Consider the following 22,573-nt stretch of genomic DNA (forward strand, 5'->3'; position numbering starts at 1 on the left):
TTCTAAATTGGTATCTACAAATATTTTAGCTACTAACTACTTTATATTCTAGCCTAGTCTCAATTAGTATTTTAGAGGCTAATTTAGAATCTAAAATATTAGTAGCTAAAATCTTGGTAGCTAATTTAGATATCAAATTAGAAACTATTTTGATAAATTTGTATTAATAATAGAAACCACTTTATATACCAATAATTTTAGTCTCTAAAATAGTATCTAAGTTAGTTAATATATTGTGTAACATTCCTATTTTATTACATTTAATAACCATAATCTGCATGAATATCAAAATAAATATATAAACATATACATACATATATATAAACATATAAATACATACACACATATATATATATATATATATAACTCCTTCATTCAGTGTTTCAAATATATATCCCTCTTCATAGGAATTTTAAATAATTACATAAGTTTTTAAAACAAAAATATTCAAAAGAAGATAAACATTTGCATCCTTCAGCTACTCACTGAGAAGCTCTAACACTTATAATATCATCTTCTCCCATCTAAATACAAGATCATTATAAATTAAAGAAAATAGATCCAATGCAAATAACACGATAAGCTAGCTATTTTTAAAAATTATAATATAAATATAATTTTAAATATCATAAAGTCATCAATTCTCATCCATTTTCTCAAAACCATCAAGTGTCTATCATAATTCATAATTTATCTTTCTCATGTGAAACTTGTAGTGACTCACAAGACATAAACACTTGACTCTACTTTCGAAAGACTCGTGCATTGACTTAGATTCAAAGATATGCACATGTCATACTATCTTATTGTAAAATCCACACAACTATGCACATAATAATCTCAATATTATATCTCCTAGTATGAGAGAGTTAACTCATATAAAATGTCACGTTAGTTATCTTTCAAACAACTTACTCATTCTTATGAACCTCCTTCGACTCTCACCACTTGAATAACTTCATCTATATGATTTCATTATATCACCAGAGTCAGGATACATCCTTCTAAACGAATCCCTAGTCAATGCACATCCTAAACAATCTTAACACGGTATTTTCTTTCTTGAAAATACTATGTGATTAAGATTCATATTCCACATCTCACAATATCCAAAATCACATGATTAAATCATACCAAAGCTTAGAATTTCAAAACACACAAAAAATCATCCAAGAATTACACAAATATCTAACTAAAGGATTTTTCAATTAAATATGCATAATATAAAATTTTACATAAGTTATAATTAAAAACTATAAAACAAAAATAAACCAACTTTTTAAAAGCAAAAATAAAAACATTTAGTTTTTAGTTTTTTTTTTCTTTTTTACTGGCTTGAGCGAGAACGAGTCTCACCTAAGTGAAAATCCTCTCGCTTGAGCGATAACACACACACGTCATAGTAAACAACCAATCCTGTAAACAAAACTTGGAACTGGTGATCACGTGACCCCCACATTCAGATCTTCAAACTTAAGGTTCTATTTGAAATTAAAACTAGCTTCCCTTATCTGAGCTTGAGCAGGTGCTCACTAAGAGTTCCAAACCTACCAAAAGCTAAAGGTAGCTTAACCTGCACCACAAAGTCCTGATAAAAAAACTCTAACTACATCACTGGAACCCTAAGCTAACAAGAACTAATCCTAAAGATAGAAACCTCACATGCAACAACATCTACCAAGACAAACTTAACATTTTAAAAACTAACTTAAACGAACTTACTCTATCTAAAAATCTGATTGGGCAGTCTCGTAGTATTCGTTGTTAGGAATCCAATGGCGGACTCTAATCATCATTCTAATGATAGAAATGTTCAGAAAGTTAGATAAAAGTCAGAGGAAGGAAAAACAAAAAGTTTAGAGAGATGGTAGTTCTTTTATAAGGAAACCTAAATAACTAATTTTTCTATTTATATACTTTTTTACTTTAATAATAAAATATTCAAGTCTCATTTAAAATATACCACTTTTACTCTAAAGTTATTTTCTAGGTCCTTACATTCTCCCCAACAAGAAAATTTTCGTCCTCGAAAATTGACTTTACAAAAAAGTGATAAGGATAGGTTTCTCTAATGGTTTCTTCTAATTCCCAAGTTGCACTACCAGACTTATCATGGCACATTACTTTCACCATACTGATGATTTTTCCTTTGAGTTGTTTACTATGACGATTTTCAATTGTAACTATTTTAGCCTTAAAAGATAAGTATTTCCTTGAGTTGTAAATCATACATCTACAACATACGACTAGAATCATATATATATATATATAATCCCTTTGTTGAGACATGTGAAAAATATTTTGTAGGTTTGTTAACTGGGGAGGTAAAACAATCTCATAAGTTATTGGACCTATCTTTCTTATAATCTGATAAGATCCAATAAACTTTAGGAGATAACTTCCTCGATTTGATAGTTCATCCTATACTTTTGGTAGGTGTTACTTTCTGGAATATAGGGTCTTTAGCCACAACCACAATGATTTTTTTTCTATGATTTCCATAGATTTTTGTCTACTTTGAGAAGTTTTCATCCTCTCTTGAATCTGTTTTTATCTTTTTAATTATATATTGAAGTAACTCTGACCCGACCAAAAACCGTGTCGCCATCCTGATACCAACATAAAAGAGTCTTGCACTTCCTCCCATAAAAAAAGCTTCATATGGATCCATCCCAATACTAGCATGATAACTATTATTGTATGTAAACTCCATCAGAGGCAACACTTCATTCCAACTACTCAAATGATCAAACACTCACGTCCTCAACCGATCTTCTAACACTACAAGAAAATCATTAAATAGAAACCAATTTATAGAAACTAAAATAATTAGTTGCAATAGTAACTAAATTAGAGACCATTTTAAAAACTAAAAAGAAATTTGGTTTTTAAATTAGTTTCTATTATTGTTAAAATAGTTTCTAAATTGGTATCTAATTAGCAACCAAGGTTTTTGCTACCAAATTTAGAAACTAAATAATTGGTAGTTAAAACCTTAGTTGCTAATTAGATACCAATTTAGAAACTATTTAAGAATAATAGAAAATAATAGAAACTAATTTAGAAACCAATTTTTTTTTTAGTTTCTAAAATGGTCTTTATTTTAGTTTCTATTGTAACTAATTATTTTGGTTTCTAAAAATTGGTTTCTATTTCATGATTTTCTTGTAGTGTAAATTAGTCTCTATTGATCTTTTAGAAACTAATTTAGAATCTAAAATATTAGTAGTTAAAACCTTGGTAGCTAATTTAGATACCAATTTAAAAATCATTTTATAAATTTTTATTAATAATATATATAAACCATTTTAGATACCAGTAATTTTTTAGTCTCTAAAATAATATCTAATTTAGTTAATATAATGACTAATTATTTGTTGTCTCTAAATTTAATTGCTTTTTAATAATTTTTTTGTAGTGAGATTTAAATAAGATTTGATCTTGTAATTTGTCCAAAAAAATTGTTTCTAAATAGGATAAGTATTAACAAAAAGGATTTAGAAATTTAATTTGTGAATGATTATGTTTGATAATTTTTTTATTGCATTTGATGTTTATTAAAGGACATGTCATAACAAAGATAATTATATATTAAATATGGTCACTCCCATAGTCCATGTATGAAAAACTAGTCAATTTTTGAAATTGATACTTGTAAAGTAGTTTGATTTGTTTACGAATGGAACATACACCTAGAATATCAGAAAGACACACTAATATTCCTAGTAATGTCTACTATGTTTTTCTTACGGATAAAAAAAAAAATCTATTATGTTTAATATTATGTACTTATCATAAGCTACAAAAATCTCATAACACTATTAGTTATTATATTAACTAATTTAGATATTATTTTATAAACTAAAAAATTATTGGTAACAAATTAAATTCTAAAATTGGTAGTTAAGAATTTTGAAAGCTAATTAATCTCTAAATTAGTATATAATTTAGTCAATATAATAATTAATTATTTTTGTTTTTAAAATTAATTTATATTTAATGATTTAGTTGTAGTGTAAATTAGTTGTATTTAATGATTTATTTAGAAACAACATTCATAAAATTTATTGAATAAAGAAAAGTTCTCCTCAATCTTTTTTATATTAAAAAAATAAAAACTATAAACAATGAAAGACCAAAAAATTATCCCACAATCACATAAAATTTTTACAATTTCTAAAATGAAGAAAGGAACAAATAGCATAGCAAACAATGAAAATAAGTGAAATAAAAAAATTGTATACTTGTGACAAAAAGAGAGAAGAACAAAAATAAAATAAAATGGTAGCGTGTGATATTACCAGCAACCTACAATAATTATTGGTCGTTGATGGTGTAAAATAAAGATTTACAATAAAAGAGAAGGGGGAGGAGAAAAGAAAAGAAAGAAAAAGAAGAATCATCAATTTCTTAATATAACATATTAATTTTGTTTAATAAAATATTGTTTACTTTGAAATTTAGTAATTTTAATTTTAAAATTTGATAATTTTGTTATAGCTTTATTTGTAAAAGACGTGGAAAAATGAAAGAAGAAATATGTATATAAATTCTTCATCGTTTCAAAACATCTTTATAGAACAATTTTTTTAAAACATATAATTGGTGACTCATAAAAAATATTACCCTTTTTTTAAGTTTAGAAGGAGGGTTCTCTAGCATTTTCCTTATATGTATGTTCACACACACACATATAATTATATATATTTATTATAAGATATAATCAAACGTTACAATTCCTTTCTTTCTCGGTTTCTCACACTCATTATCTATAGTCATAGTTTTCAGCTTCATCACTCATCAATCGACACGCGATGGAGTTTTTCACCAAAACCAACGTGGTGAGGCTGCGGAGCCACCTCGACAAGTATCTCGTGGCCGACGCCGACGGCAGCCACGTCCACCAGAGCCGCAAGGCCTCCGGCCGGGGAGCGCGGTGGACGGTAGAGGAGATAACGGAGGGAGGAACCGATAAGGTGCGCCTCAGGAGCTGCCACGGAAGGTACTTAACGGCGACGGAGGCACCGTTTCTGTTTGGGATGACAGGGAAGAAGGTGCTCCAGATGGAGTTCGAGCCCGGCGCTGATTTCAAGCACGACTGGGAAGTGACACGCGACGGTTTCCAGGTGAAGTTGATGAGTTGGAGCGGGAAGTTCCTGCGTGCGAACGGAGGGACACCGCCATGGCGGAGCAGCGTGACGGTGGACGAACCGCACAGTTCGGCGACGAAGGATTGGGTTCTGTGGGACGTGGAGACTGTGAAGGCGGTGGAAGAGTTGGTGGATGATTTGTGTGAGAGCGTGGTTTCGTCTCTCGCTTCCGATGATGTCTCGGTCGATTCGGAACCAGCGTCGCCGATGTCGGTTTTCGCGCTCAAGTCGCCGCCGGCGAGGCGGAACACGAAGCTGATGCTGCAGGTGCGTTTTACGTTTCTCGTTTTCTTGTTTTCTCGTTCATTGACTTTTCGTTTTGCGAATTTTGCCTGAATATTTTGTCCGTGTTTTTGTTGATATTTGTTAACTGATTCTAGATAACAAATTTGGCTAAATTAATAATCAGAAACGCGTTAATTTAGTTAAAATAGGAAAAAAAGTTATTCAGGATCTATTTTTTTTTAAACAAATAAGAAAGTACAATAATAGTTCAGAGTATTTATTTGGATAAACAATACAAAAATTTGTAAACTAAAATATCTTACCTTTTTGTTAGTCTATACTTCAACTATTAAAAAACCAACAGTATGTAGACAGTGATAATGGGGTTCTTTACATTCTTAACCATATGACAGTTATAGATGATGAGATTTAGTTCTTCATTTCAACTTATCAAAGTAAAAAAAATATATAGTTAATAATTTTTTTAAAAGATAAAATTTATTTCATTAGTCATTACACTTCAACACTTTGAAAAGGGAAAAATATAGGAATGACCAATGCTAAGATATTTTTGTCGATATTTTAACATTTACAAATTTTTTTATTGAATACATATTTGAATTATTTTTCATTTTTTTAAATAATATTTTCATTTGAATTTAATTAAAATGTATTGAAGTAAATTGAAGTTGTTTATGTTAATTATGGGATGAATTTTAACATTATACTGAATTATTTTAATATTATTGTGGCCTAAATAACTATTAACAAGTATTTGGAAAGATGATGCCTATTAGTTTTAATAGTTATTTGATATTATATAACTTTATATAATAATTATCACAAAAACAAATAATTTTGTGATGCTTAACATGAAATTTATTATATAAAAAAATAATTTATAATTTAGACTCAATTAAAAAAAAATACTTCAGCATTTTAGGGAAAGTTATAAATTATAAAAGACTATAGTTCAACAGAATGACTTATTTATTTCTTTGAAACAAAGGTTCACACTGTTTGGTCTTTCCCTTGACCAGGTTGAGTTGAAGCGCATAAAAACAGAAATAACTAAAACGTTTGTTGGAACTGTCAAATATTTTGGACTAACGTGATTGAATGCCAATATACTTCTTAAAATATACCCAAAAAAAGCTTTCTTTTTTAGTTTAAGTTTAAGAATTATTAAATTTAAAATTTACATTATTATTTAATGATTCTGAATATACTTTCAAGTAATTATTACAAAAAAGTGAATTAATATACATAACAATTCATGATAGCATAATATATAATATTAAAAATGTATTAATATTATTTTACTTATTTCTTAGTAATTTAACTTTGCAAATTATTGTGGTATTATATGTTTTATTCAAACACTATAATCAATTGATAAAACGTAATTATGCACGCATGAATTTGAAATAAGTTTTAGATCAAATGATTTTTTTACTAGTTTCATTTTTTTTTCATAATTTTATTTATTTATTATATATACTATTTTATTTTTGTTTAAAATTTTATCATTAATATTATTATTGTATTTTTAATAAAGAGCATATTTATTATTTTAATTTTATTTATTAAGAAAATAATAATTATTTGTCATAAAGTGGGTGTTTGATTGACCAATATCTTGATGATATAAATTACATTAATTTGTATTTAATAAATTATTATAAGAATAGAAATGAAATAAAAATTCAAATAGAAAATAAATATAAATGTTAATTTTAGCTAAAAAATTAATCAACTAAAAATCATTCCAATATAAAAATTTTGTATTACAATTTATACTAGATGATTGGGTAATGTTTTTGCTGACAATATATTTGAATTAAATTGAATAAATAAGGTATGAAAAACATATTTTAAACGAAACATTCAAAATTGATCTCTAATATGTTTGAAGATCAACTACTAAGTTAAATTTTTTAAGGTTGATACCAGTCCTAAGTAAGTAGAAATATTTAAGACTTGACTTATTCAATTCAACCTGTTTTGTACCTATGCCTTAACTTTTCTGAAAGTTTAGTTTAATACTTAAGTTTTTTTAAAGTCTGCTTGGTAGGAATTAATATCTCGTAAATGAATTAAAATTATCTCTCAAGAATTTAATGAACCAATATCTTTATATAGATTAGTACGACTTTACACAAGTTAATAATATATCGTGTCAAAACATTACAAATCCAAAGTTATTATTATTATAGGTAATTATTGTTATTTACCTAAATAGATTGTCTTATTTGAATAGTCTGAAGTCTTGTCCTTTTAATTAAATAAGTTTTAAAAAAAGTCTTAACTCATTTAATAAATAATTTGACCCGATCTCTGCTAGCGTGAGTGAATATATGTCCTCCACTCTAAGTTTTGTGTCCCACTCCGTGATATTAATTAATGGACACATGGTTAGGTGTTAGGGTAATTTAGGTGTATTCATAAGAAGGGTTAGTCAAGATATATGGATTGGGTATTTTAGGTTTACACAAGAAGGGTTTTGTTAACGTACTCCTACAAAAACTCTACTATTCAGTTCATTTCCAGTTTCCAGTAAAATACAAATGTCGCCCCAATTAGCTTTCATGATGGATCTTCATTTGTTTTTCAAGTATGTCCAACCAAAATTTTGGACGTTCACGCGCAGGGTCTTATAAGTCTCATCCCTGTATTACCATATCAAATTCCTCCACTACCAATTCATTGCCACTTGGTTGAATTTGAGGTGCTATGTGTTGCTTCATGCCTTCACCAACTCTTCTCCACCAACGAAAATGTAATCACACATTAGCAAATGCGTTCACACTCCAAAGTTCAAAACAGTAAACGCACTACTGAAAATTGGAGAAGGATTGAGTTGACATTAATCCTTTTTTTTACAAAATAATAGGATTTCTCTCTTCATTTACTTTAACCTTTTTCTTTTCTTTCATCCAAATTGTGGTATACACTGTTAAAATGAATCCTTACCATATGGAAAGGTTGTTGTCTTAATATGTTTCCTTAAGTGTGGGAGAGTAATAGAATTACCTTTGAAACATGAAGATGGTAACTTGGAAATAGACTATACGAATTGAACATTTAAGTGAGGTGTCTATATATATACCCTACTTATTCATATTATGGGCCATATGTCTACGTCAGGAGACTTAGTATATGAGAGAGAGAGTTTTTGTTCTGATTTAATATTCGCATATTGATGCGCATGGGAAGGGGGTTCGGAAGCACACATTCATATTTTCTGTCTTGACAAGGACTAGAAGCCGAATATAGTTATTGTATACGGGTTTGGGTTTTGAGTAGTAATTGGAAGTAGAAAGTGGAGAATATACAATTTAACAACTTGTCTATGAGAAACCAATTCAAGATAACATTGTCTATTTCTCTAAGACATCTTGTGTAGACGTTAGTTTCATACTTTTGAGTGGCTTTTGTCTCTATGCAAATCTCCGTTGCTTCCACCCCACCTATTCTTTCTTTTCCTTTATGCTATTCTTATTTTATATTTTATTTCAATTTTTTGGATTGAGGTTTCCGTAAGGTGGCTTCCGTTGAACACCATTTTCATTCTCTTTGCTATACTGAAAGATGCCAAACCGCACATGATCAAGTTTCATGCATATCCAACAATCAGTTTCTCATTATGACTGAATTCACTTAGGCTGAGTCAGCACTTCAACCTAACTGCCATAGCAAATCCAAGTCTCACTGTCTCACTCTGAATCTTTTATTTAAGTGGGCCCAGTCATCAATTCAACTTAACTGCAATGGTAAAAAATATGTTGGATTGGGCTGTGCAGTTTTGTTATAGCTTTTATCCAAAATATGACTTATTATCCAACCAATAAAACTACTTATATTTGGGTCAGTGTCCAGATTAAAGCATGCTTCATTCTTCATTAATTTTTTTTTCTAAATCCTATTAAATTATCTTCGTTAACAAATTGATACACTTTGTGGGACAGAATGCGATAATTTTCTTATAATTAAAAAAATACGCGTAAATACACAATCTTTTCAATCTCACTCATGCAATTCAATTAAATAACACATATATTCTTTTAATACTAAAAAACTCGATTACTTACTATTTTCTATATTTTCCATGGAAAATAACCGTTGGCATGTTAACTTACAAAGCCAGAATTAGGGGATGTTTGATATTAGTTGGAAATTTTCCCACTTTGAGAAAGTGTGTGGTACACTTAATTTCTGTCTATATCAGAACATGATAGGTATTACTTCCGTAAAAGAAAATCATTGTTTTAAAGTCGGGTGAAGTGATCTCAATAATTGAGAGGTCTGATTCCAGGCTAAGAAACTGAACAAGATGAAACATTTCCCTGTTCTTACAAGACGTAATAATTTCCATGGAAAGTCCATGTGAATGATCAGTAACTTGTGGTTAGATGCACAACACGGAACTCAAAACCAAATCCAGAACAGATGAATGGGATTAGGGAGTTTGGCCACGTAATGGCCGCGTGCAGCCAAACGCGTTGTCTCCCAAAGACGCCACTGCTGACTCCCTCTTCCTTTTTTTCACCCTCCACAGTTGAAAGTTGAAAGTTCAAACAAGCAGTCACGCACACTAAGTCTTACCCACAACCATTACAATAATAAGAACTATGATAGTAAAAGTTTCAAAACCCAATAAATACCCATCCCCTTTATTCCTCCCACTCACTAAACATTCATCTTCTCATCAAATTATTGCATACTACTCATGCAGACAATAAGTTCGAACAAGTTCAGTACTGGCATGGACTTCTTCCACCGCGCGAAGGCGGTGCGTCTCCGCAGCCACCACGACAAGTACCTGCTGGCGGAGGAGGACGAAGAGTCGGTCACGCAAGCCCGCAAGGGGTCCTCGAAGAGCGCGCGGTGGATGGTCGAATACGTGTCCGAATACGACAACATAATTCGCCTGAAGAGCTGTTACGGCAAGTACCTCACAGCTTCCAACCAACTCTTCCTGCTGGGCATGACGGGCCACAAGGTCCTCCAGACGCTCCCGCAGAGGCTCGACTCCTCCGTCGAGTGGGAGCCCATCAAGGACGGAGGCCGCGTCAAGCTCAAGACTCGCTACGGCAACTTCCTCCGCGCCAATGGGGGCTTGCCGCCCTGGAGAAACTCCGTCACGCACGATATTCCTCACAGGACCGCCACGCAGGACTGGATCCTCTGGGACGTGGAAGTCGTCGAGATTTATGTCAACTCTCCGGCGAATAGCAGTAAACCCTCTGCTCCCCCGTTGCCGGTTTCCGACACTGTTCCAGTCCTGGCCAGCGCGCCGTTGCCCCCGCCGCCATCCTTGTCTGCCAGCTTTACAAGGCAACAGGTATCTATGAGATTCTAGGGAAAGTTGTGTTTTTATCATAATGACTAAAAATTAAAAACAAAATCATATGCATTTTTGTGTGTGTCATTAGTGTTATCAATAGAAATTTTACTATAGTAATATGGACAAGGACAAGGTTTTACTCGCAATTGCATTTCATCACACAATTTTTGACATGGAAGGAAATCCCAGATGAATTCCGCCGTGTCAAGGTTTGAAGTTGTGATCGTAGTTTCTGGTTGATCATGATTTTTGACATTGCAAGAAATTGGTGATGAATGTATCTGATGTGGTTACCATCGTAGTTGTGGTTATTTATAGCCTAAAATTTTGTATGCTGTGACTGAAATAACAGTTGCGGAATTCTTTGAAACCTTGATTTGAGGAGTAAAGTTTTGTATTAAATATATTGACAAGGAATGATACCAATAATGATTCAACCGCTGAAAGGGACTAAATAATATATTTGAGGAATCAAATTGTTTATAAGTTTGAAGTTCTATAGGTAAATTTGTTTGTGAGAAACCTATATTTTTGAACCTATTTATGTAAATACTAATTTTTCCGAAGGGTCTCTTCATATGGTCAAGTAGTGGACAAATAAATTACTCTTTTTTTAATGGAAATTGCGGTTGGGTGTACCGGAAATCATTACTGGAGCCACGCGTTAAAGTGTTTTTCTTTTTCACATAAACTTCACAGTTTCGATTCACAATTATTTGTTAGCACTTTTTCCTTTTAGGCTTAAAAGTAATTAAGTTGTCACTTTACCTAACCTCTTTTTGTTGTGGTTGTTGTCGTGGATGATGATTGTGGTTGGTTTTCTTTGCAGTCGAATGATTTGAATGGTTCGACGCCGAAGATGGAGGGGCGGATTATTTACTACCATATTGCAGAAGACAATGGAGAGGTGTTGGATGAAGGTGTGCAGGGTTATTCTTTGATTTTCAAAGGGAATGGAGTTGAAGAATTGACTCGAAAGTTTGAGGAAGAGACAGGGCTAGATGGAATCATTGTATGTAATCGGAGTCCTTTCAATAAAAAGCTTTATCCTCTTCGCTTGCAGCTTCCTCCAAACACCGTGACCATGCGGGTTGTTTTGGTTCTTCCTATGTCAAATGGTCAGTTTTCTTCTTATTTTTTTATTCTTTCTTGCTCCATCTCTTTCTTCTAGATGTTCACTTGGTAAATGTTTGGATTGAAGTTTACCCACTCCAAATATTAGTTTGGAGACAGTAAATTTTGTTTTATTCACGATATTTCGTTAGAAGTGAAAAAAAGTTACTTTTCTTTTGGGACAAATCTCAAATAATTCAAACATCATTCATAGAAAAATGTTTTCTAGTGCGGAGAATCAAGTAAATTAGAAGGAAGCTTATATTTCGTGGTGGACCAGCTAGTTAAGCGAAGCTTCGTCAAATGTCGTAAATTTTATGCAATTAATAATTAATACCTTTCTTATACAACTTGCTGATGACTACGAATTTTGCATTTTTACGAAATATACCAAAAAATAAAACTTTGAGAAGAATTTGGTGATACTGGTTTGACCATTGCACATTGTACATCATATTTTTGTTGAGTGTATGAAAATGTGTTAGCATTTCTTGTTCCAATTTCTATCTTCATCTATTTTAATTGATTAGTGGTGCTATCTTGTTACCTTAACATTTGCTAACTTTTCTTTTTCAGTGGCAAGAGACTTAGAGGCACAGGGCTTACTGTGAGAAGCCTATGAATTTCGCAACGAAAGCCTGTGTATGAGTACTGATCGGAGCCACCGTGAGTTTTACGGGACAGTATGCAGGGTTTAGGAATATGTTCTAGTCCATTGCATTCATTAAGCATAGTTCATCGTGGTCCTGTGGAAGAAGCTTAGAGTGGTCATGGGTGGATCACAACAGCAACACCCTTTCATCAATGGCATGGATTGTAGGCGATTCAGATGGTGGATTTTGTTGGGGGCTTTTATTTTTCATTAAGCATGTGTTGCATTTGGATTCGGGGAATTTTTTTGTTTCACTGTTTATTTAATTTTATGTTTCATGATTTTTCTATAGGGGATACTCCGACATGTAAATAGTTCACAACTTTTTGTCACTGATAGAAGAAGATTATTGTTATTCTTCATAAATACAGCTGTATTTGTTTAATTGGACTTCATTTCTGCTTGTTATTTGGTGCATGTTTGAATATTAATCAGAATAAATTTTGCCATCTAAAATTATATTGAAAATTATAATTAATTATTTACTAATTTGACTTTCCTAACATGTCTTCTTGTATTGGCGAAAAGATCTTGGTGCTCTTCGCTATCTTTGTTGGGGTCGCACTGCTCCTGGTATGCTATCTTTATTGGTCCTCTTAGCTTGATCCAAAATTAAATCAATCAAGCTCTAAAAAGAAAAAGTGAAAAACAACCTGTTGATTTGTCCTTTCAATTGGTTGTTTTACAATTGGTAGTTTTTGGAAAGGATTTGAAAAAGCTAAAATTGGCTGACCTCACAGTCAAAGTCAATGCAAACGATTGATTTGCACTTTCAATCGGTTCATTTTTTGAAAACGTAACAGAATTGGTTAAATCTGTTAAAACTGTTTTTGCTTATTTCAAATATGTTTTGGTCCGATATTCTGAAACGACTATTTTTGAGGTTATATAACTGGTTTTTGAATCTCTAATTAAATAGAGAGATCAGATTACAAAAGATCAAAAATGTTTTCAAAGATTGCAAGATTGCTAAGAGTTTTGCATTGGTTAAGAGTTGAGTAGGATCTGTTGTATTCATCTTTGTATTCAGAGGGTGTTCTGACCTGTAGTGGTTGTGTTTCAAAGAGGTGAGTGTTCTTGAAGGGTTCAAGATCACCTCTTTGGTGCTTGTGTTGTGTAATATGAATTTGATTGCTTAGTGAAATACCCAGGGGTTTCTGGGGACTGGATGTAGCTCAGGTTAAGAGTGAACCAATATAATCCTTGTGTGTTAAATCTCTCTATCCCTCACTGTTTTTAAAACTGTTTGATATGTGATTTTCCAAAGTGCTGATAAAAACAAACGATTGATTCATATAAACAATAATTGATTTTCTAGAATCAAATTAAAACAGTTTTGTTGTTTGGTTGATCTGATTGCTTCTTCTGTGATTCTGCATTAATATTCATTCTTGTCCATAATTTTCGAAAATCTTTAATTAAACAATTCACCCCCTCTTGTTTAAGGCCTAACATATGATGTTTGTTATATTGCAAATCTCTTCTTCAAGGAAGTTATTAGATTGCATGGGCTTACTAGAAGTATAGTATCTGACAGATACTTTAAGTTCTTGAGTCACTTCTGGAAGATATTGTGGGAAAAACTAGGCACTAAACTCTTGTTTTCTACTACTTGTCATCCCCAAACTGATGGTCAGACAGAAGTGGTCAATAGGACTTTGGCTCAAATGTTGCGATGCCTTATTTTTGGGAACCCAAGGGTGTGGGAAAACTTAATCCCTCATATTGAGTTTGCTTATAATCGATTAGTTAACTCTACTTCTCACACCCCTTTTGAGGTAGTGTATGGGTTTAATCCCCTCACACCCCTTGACCTACTTCCTATTCCTATACTTTATGAGGTGTTGTGCAAGGAAGGTTTTGAAAAAGCTTCCTATACTTGATGAGTTGTTGTAATGTTTCTCTCTTTATTTTCACTACAAACCTAGGTTTGTTCCCAAGTACGTGATCTCATTTTAATTAGTTTGGCCACGAGTAACTGCAATTAAGGTCTGTTACACTGTTACTTTGCAATTTGGTACACTAATTCTTTACAATTTGGTACACTAATACTTTGTTCAATTTAATAGTTGTTGATATGAAAGAAAATAAAGTTATTGTGTTTGGGTTTTGTTTTATTTCTATTGTGTGTAACTTATTTTTAATTCCTTATTGTGGTTTCAATTCTCTAGCTTCTTGATATAATGGACTTCAAAATCATTCATTGAAAGGGTTGTACTGAAACTTCTTTCTTGATTTGGTTGCAACATGTACCTTATGTATATTCAGTAAAATATTCCAATTTAGACCTTCTGGTCTTGATGCACATAAGAGGAAGCCATACATCTCCAAGGCTAAGAGCAACCCTCTGTCTCCCTCTGAGAGGGACATCTTCTAATGGTATCTGATTTCTAGCATAGATTGTTCACTGACTCAAAACTTACTGAGGGAAAATCTGTAGCATAGATTAATTTAAAATTTATCATCACCTAGAAAAGGTAGTTAAAACAAAAAAATTGGTGAAAATAAATGTATAAATATAACAAAAATTGGCTTTAGTAAATTATTTACCTCTGGTAGCAAAATAAACAACACCCATGCCAAGGGAAGAGGGTACTTTTTTGTTGTATTTGTATGTGTTTCAGAGTCATATTGTTGAGTATCTTCTTTCTTTCTTTTTCATGTAAACTGTTTTTTTTTTATTTACTTTGTCTTAAGTACCATGGTAAGAACATTGAGGCTTGCATATCCACGAATACAAGATTGGTCTAAAATTATTAGTGTGGGTCGATAAGGAATGTTATAAAAGTTAACTTCAAAACCATGGATAACATTTATAAAAGGTTGGAAGACTGATTTTTTTTTTTAGTCCTAAAACTATGGCAAATATAAAAGGCATGTTTTTATTGTCGTAATTAGATATTTATAGTATTGTCTAAGAATATGAAAGACAAATGACCATGTTCCAACAATTTGATAAAAGAAGATGTTTTCCTAGGCACTAAGTAACTACACAAGTATAAGAAGGAAAAGTTTTTCGAAGCACTAGGTGGTTGCACCAACTTATTTACTTTAGGCATCTCATTACATATGTTTATAGAAATCACTATAGCTTTACCCCAAAATTATGATGAAACTGACTTCCCTTTCAACATGCTTCTCACCATGTTAAGAAATGACCTATTTCTCCTTTCAAAAAGCCCATTAGGTTGAGGAGTATATGGAGGTGCAACCTCATGTATGATACCCTTTTCATTACAAAAATCATCAAATTTAATATATGTAAACACTCCTCCTCCATCAATTATTGGGAACTTAATAAACTTATCACTTTCTTTCTTTACTTGTTTCTTCCACTTTTGAAATATTACAAAGCATCATTCTTCCTACGAATGACAAATACCAAAATTTTCCTTGTAAACTCATCAACAAAAGATATTAAAAACTTGCAGCCACCTAGTGTATTCAAAGCTAATTTATAAGGGGCTAGCACTTGTATTTATAGTGTCATGGGCAACCAAGGTGCACGTTTTAACCCTAAAAACTCTCCACTCATAGAAGAACAAATGACTCTCTCTAATTGGAGCAAATCCTCTCAAATTAGAAGTTGACAAGTGTCCTCCTCTAATTGGAGAGAATCCTCTCCATTCCCATGAAGACAAATGATCTTTTGGAATTGGTGGGAATCCTCTCCATCGAGGGGATGACATGTGGATCTTCATGCCTTCCTTGCCATTCCATGCTTTCTATTTGTACTCTAGTAATTTATTTGTGCACCCTAGATGGTTTAAAGTTGCATTGGGTCTAAGGAGGCCCAATTGTAACTCTAGCTAGACTCTTTCTTTTTCTGTTTATACCTTACTCTAATTGGCCTAATACTTGGCCCATGAAAATTGACCCAAAACATGCCCCTAATACAAGCTCAAAATAAAGCCTATGCTACTATGTACAATGTTTATAAAACTAGATAAAAATGGAAGAGCAGACAACAATTAATTCTCCCTGAGATGAGAGTCTTATGAGATCCTTTTTCTACTTCCAATCTCTTAGCCAAATGTTTCGAGGCTGGATGAGTTTTCATCATTCCATCCCTCTAGAGAAGGATCTGTCCTTAGATCCTGAATGATGTCCAATGACAACAACCTCTTTTTATTTGTTATTTTCCTCTAGGGTCCAATATCCATCTACAATAAACATCAAACAAACATGAAACAAGTTTCTTTAAAACAAAATTAAAGAAAAATAAAATAGAACAAAAATAAGGCCCTTTATTTTTATAAAAGTTTTGAAAAATACGATCCTTTTCAAAAATATTTTTGTTCACTTTGTGTTGTTCTTGCCTAAACTAGGCAACAACATCAAAAAGTGTTGTTTTTAAGATTTTTGTGAAGAATAAGAGTTCAAAGTATTGAAATCCCCCTTTAAGAATTCTTTCATGGCTATGTTTGCAGGGGGTGTCATAAGAGACTCTTCTTCCTTTTTGGTCCTCTGTTCTTCTTCTTTTTCAATCAAACCTTCATTTGTCTTTTATGTGGAGGAACAATTTATATCTATATCTTGTTCAGCTCCAGACACAAATATTTCTTTAACCCCTTCCTCACAAGGTTTGTTTATAGAAAGTAAAATGTTATCAATATCTGGTTCAGCTCCAAACAAAGACTTTTCTATTTTTCTTTCTCTTTCTTCCTCTCATGACCTTTCATACCTCGATTTGGAGGGGTAACCCTCCCTATTAAACTCTCTCCTAGAATAGGATGTGTTAGGATAATCTTCCTTAAAAACAGACCTTCTCTTGAGTTGTTCTATCCTAACACATAAATGAACGAAATCATTCAAATCATCAAAAGGTAAAAATTTAACCCTATCCCAGATTTCTAGGTTTAGACCACTCTGGAATTTGTCAATGGTTTTTCTAGGATCTTCTCTTATTCCTCCCCTCAACATAACTAACTCCATTTTCTGCCTATATTCTTCTATGAATTTATCTCTTTGTTGAAGTATACGAAGCTGATACAAAAACTCCCTCTTAAAGTGCTCATCAAAGTCAGGATTTCTTCTACACCTAGGTTTTTCTTCTTCCCTGCCCCTTGCCTTGATTTTGGTTGAGAACCATTTGGGTCAACAAGTCCTTCATATAATTTTTAATTCATTTATAAAATCATCAAATTTTCTATATATATTCTCTATTTGATTTTCTAAATTTTCTTTTAAAAACCTAAGTTCCTCTTACCACCCATACCCCTCTTCTTGTTTCCTATTGTTTCTTTGAACACTAGATGCATGGTTATGATTACTCATTTTGAAATTAAAAGAACTGGTTTTCACAAAAAAATTATTTCAAAAATGAGTGATAAAAGTATTTTCACAAATAGGTTTTAGATTTGGTGAAGTTCGAATCAATGTCAACAACTCAAACTTTCTCCAAGTTCAATCTCAGGATGAGTGGTGAGTCACTAGGATTAATTAGATACCAAGTCTTTCTTTAGCCAGAGATTTCCTCGGATAGTCTTAACAAATTTCCTTTAAAAGAAATTTCAAAACAATTTTATTTCCTAAATGTGGTGTGTGCAAGGCGTCCTAGTGATCAAAAGAAGATCAACTACACTAGGTATCATGGAGACTTAAAGAAATAAAAGAAAACAAAAAATTAATCAAGAATGAATTAAAGAAAAACAAGAAAAACAAGAAAAGATGAAGAAAGTAAACAATGCGTGTCATGTGTGAAAGTGCAAGTGACACTTTGAGCCCATTGATACACTTTCACCTACTAATGAATGAATTTCAATATTACAATGTTTTTTTAATGCGTTTGCTTTGGAAGCATTTTCCCAACCAACTAATGTAAGAAAAATAAGCAAAGAAAATAAACTTGAACACAAAGGTTATGTGATAGAATGCTACTATTAGTACAATTTTTTAATGATTTTTTTAATTTTCTTTAAGTTGACAACTCTTCTTTCACTTTGTATGGTTTTTATTCTTAATCTTCAATTGCTGACCTCGCCAATTTTATGCACTGATTGCAAGTCTTTAACAAGGAACCATCAAATAGGAATTAGCTTTCACAACTTCTGAAACACAATTCCAAACAAGGTGAAATTCACCTTAGAAGACCAACAATTAGAAATCAAGAAAATCTCAATTAAAAAAAATTGTTAAAATCAAATGGAACTATTATGAAAACTGCAAGGAGTATTTTAAGATACAAATCAACAATTAAAGCTTAAGGTATTTGAAAAAAAGAATTGAAACTCAAGACATAATAGACATAGACATCTAACTCTAATGAACTTGTTAATGATTTAATAACAAGATAAGAGACTCAAAACCATAAAAAGAAGAGCATACAAAAGGCACAAAAAGACTCAAACCACATGAATATTCATTGTAAAAACAAGAAACAAAAAAAAATAAAAATCAAACAAAGGACTACTTAATTTTATGACATATATGGAAACAACATGACTTTGGACAACTAGAAATGGATCATAAAACAAAAATGAAACCAACATAAACTGTTTTTACCAAAAATAAAATGAAATAAGACTCAACAAAATTAAAAAGCCCACAAGATAAACAAACTAAAAAAGAACTTCTAAACCCCAATATAGATGGTTCAAGAAAGAACAAACTATTTGAACCAATTAAACCAAACAAACAAAATACAAATGGTAGAACTAAAACAAAAACAAAATCAAGACATGAAAAACATGTAAACAATACGGAAAAATGAAGAACAAACTTTTTTAGAACTTATCTCTTGAAGAACCGTGAACCTAATGCTCTAGATACCACTTGATACAATCCTAACTTGCATTGCTATGAGTCTTTTGATTTATATTTTGGGATGCGAAATTTGGTGGGATTAGGTGGCTAAAATGAGTGAAATAAACTGTGAAGTATTGGTGTATGAAGAATGATAATGAAGCTTAAGAGAGGTTAGACCAACTCCTAAGAGGTTCCTTGCTAAAATCCTTAGAAATAAGGCTAGCAAAGAGTGAGCTAAGAGACTAGGTGAGGCTGAAATTTTGGCAACAATTCATTAGTCTATTCAAAGCTAATTTACAAGGGGCTAGTATGTATAGTGTTATGGGCAGCCAAGGTGCACGTTTTAACCCTTAAAATTCTCTACTCATAGAAGGACAAATGACTCTCTCTAATTGAAGCAAATACTCTCAAATTAGAGGTTGACAAGTGTCCTCCTCGAATTGGAGAGAATCCTCCCCATCGAGGGGATGACATGTGGCTCTTCATGCCTTCCTTGCCATGTCATGCTTTCTATTTGTACTCTAGTAATTTATTCATGCATCCTAGATGGTCTACAATTTTTGTGCTCACTTCACACTGTTGTACACTCATGGCATCTAAAGACCCCATTTAACACACTTTCTCCCCACCTCATTGTTAGAATGGATGGCTTTAAACTAGAGGGGGGGGGTGAATGGTTTAAAGAGGGATTTCAAAAAATTTTAAGTCAAGAATGAAATTATCTCAAGAAACAATTGATAATGAATCCAGTTTGTCAAAACAATAAGCAAAAACAACAGTACCAGAAAAACAATCGGTTGTTTCGCAGAAACAATCGGTTGTTTATACCAGTAAACAAATATCAAAACTGAATTTAACGAGATTAAGGATAGAGAGAATGCACACAAATGTTTATACTGGTTCATGTAAGAAATTATGTAAATTAATTTCTATAAAGTGACTCACATGACTTAGAGTTTGGGCTTTGGGCCCAAATATGATTTAATAATAATAATAGAATTAAAGGCCCATTGGTTAATGTGAGAAATATATATATGATGATATACCTAATGAAAACCTACATCTGATGGAGATTGGGTACTAAAGGCTATAGGGTTCTGTCTCTGCAAATAATAGTTGTCTCACTGTTAACCATCACAAAAGTGTGTGACAAGAACGGAATTGCAAGAGATAGATTGGGATAAAGGAGATAAAGTAACTGCTCAATTAGGATCACTCATGGATCAAGGTAAGTGCCTATTCCTTCTTGATTGTATGATTGTGTGAGAATCATGATATGATAAGATCTATTTGTGAACATAAATTGTATGTGTTCAATTTAAGTTTATTCATGTTTTGACTTACATGTGGTATCAGAGCCTTGTTGCTCATTTTTGTGATTCTCCATTAATGTTTGTTTTTTAAAATTTGAAGAACCCTAATTTTAAAAATTATTCCCAATTTAAGAACCCTAATTTAAAATTAGGGTTTATAAATTAAGGTTTTCATTCCTCTATAATAGTTCCCTAATTGTCCTAAACCATCAAAATTAAAGAACCCTAATTTTAATTAATCCCAATTAAAGAACCCTAATTTTAAAATTAGGGTTTATGGATTAAAGTTTCCATTAACACGACCCTAATCTTCCTGCACCCAACGACACCATTAACGGTGTTGAGAAAAGAAACCCTATAAGTTTTTTTTTTCTTTTCATTACGTAATTTGGCTGCCTTTTGATCGTGTATAATGTGGGTAGCTTTTGGTCCAGTTTAGGATCAAAGACCAGACTCCTGGCTTTGGAGTGGGCAGGCCAAACAAACACAGTGCCTTGTTCCATCACCCTTTTGTTCCAAACAAACACAGTCCCAGTTTTCTTTTTTTTAACACTTTACGTCATTAATTTTACTTTATTTTGATTAATGTTTAATTAAAGTTTTTAATTCAAATTTACGTTATGTTATAATGTAATGCAATTTATATTTAAATTAAAGTTTAATTAATTAATTAAAAGTGAGTAACGGAAAATTAATTTTTCTGTTTATGTATTATTATTATTTTTTTTTAAATGTAATTTAATTTGCATTAAATTAAAGTTTTAATGATTATGTTCATTAAATTAAAGTTCAATTAAAGTTTTAATGAAATTTTATTATGTTCATTGAATTAAAGTTTAATTAATTGACTGAAAGTGAGGAATGGAAAGTTATTTTTCCGCCTTATGTATTTAATTTTAAATTGAAATTTTAGAATTACTTGTATGATATATTTGTAATCACCAAAGTGATCAAATCTTTAAGTTTTATTTAATTCCAAATTATGGATGAAATTTTATTTCATATAATGATATTATTTATGGAATTATTTGTATGGTAGATTTGTAATCACCAAAGTGATCAAATCTTTAAGTTTTATTTAATTCCAAATTATGGATGAAATTTTATTTCATATAATGATATTATTTATGGAATTATTTGTATGGTAGATTTGTAATCACCAAAGTGATCAAATCTTTAAGTTTTATTTAATTCCAAATTATGAATGAAATTTTATTTCAATTAATGATATTATTTATGGAATTATTTGTATGATAGATTTGTAATCACCAAAGTGATCAAATCTTTAAGTTTTATTTAATTCTAGATTACTGATAAATTTTATTCCAATTACCTATAGAATGGATGCTAAATTATTTATATATATGGGTAAATGGAAATTCATTATTATAGGGCATTATGAATCACCCAAAGGTTGATTAGTTGTCCTTATAATTAATGGATATAATTGTTGGTAGTGAGTATGTGTTATTAGTTTTGCTTGTATATCCAAAGATAACAAGTGTTTCTAGTTAATGCATACATCTTGCCAAATAAAGTTAATACTATTAGCATCATTATGTTTTGTGTATTAATGGATCTCCCAAAGGAGAACATTAGTATACATATAATGTTTTCTAAATCTGTATAGTATGTTTAGTTTATGACTCGAAGTATTAATGTTAAGCATGTGTGATTGCAGTATCTGTTCCTGTAGCCTTACGTTCACAAGTTACGTCTGTTCCAGTCTTTAATGCTTATTATGTATGTTTTGAATCAAACTTAACTGAAGTTCCACATAATTCTTGGTGGATTGATTCTGGATGCACAACTCATGTTTCTAACATGATGCAAGGATTCCTTTCAACCCGAACCATAAAGCCAAATGAAAAGTTTGTCTTCATGGGAAATAGAGAGAAGGTTCCAGTGGAAGCAGTCGGGACTTATCGTTTAATCTTCGACACTGGATTTTATTTAGACCTGATGGATACTTTTTACGTACCTAGTATATCTAGGAATTTAGTATCATTGTCTAAACTTGATGTTG

The 22,573-nt window shown here is 31.6% G+C and overlaps 1 protein-coding gene across 1 annotated transcript; it reads left to right on the forward strand.

Annotated features, from left to right (window-relative positions):
• Positions 1–4,604: 4,604 nt before the first annotated feature.
• Positions 4,605–12,882, forward strand: LOC137810713 (uncharacterized). Its single transcript, XM_068612120.1, has 4 exons — positions 4,605–5,417; positions 10,111–10,719; positions 11,552–11,840; positions 12,412–12,882. The coding sequence occupies exons 1-4, from the start codon at positions 4,815–4,817 to the stop codon at positions 12,444–12,446; spliced, it is 1,536 nt and encodes a 511-aa protein (XP_068468221.1). The 5' UTR covers positions 4,605–4,814; the 3' UTR covers positions 12,447–12,882.
• Positions 12,883–22,573: the final 9,691 nt, after the last annotated feature.

Source organism: Phaseolus vulgaris, chromosome 2 (genome assembly GCF_000499845.2).
Source record: "Phaseolus vulgaris cultivar G19833 chromosome 2, P. vulgaris v2.0, whole genome shotgun sequence".
NCBI lineage: Eukaryota > Viridiplantae > Streptophyta > Magnoliopsida > Fabales > Fabaceae > Phaseolus > Phaseolus vulgaris.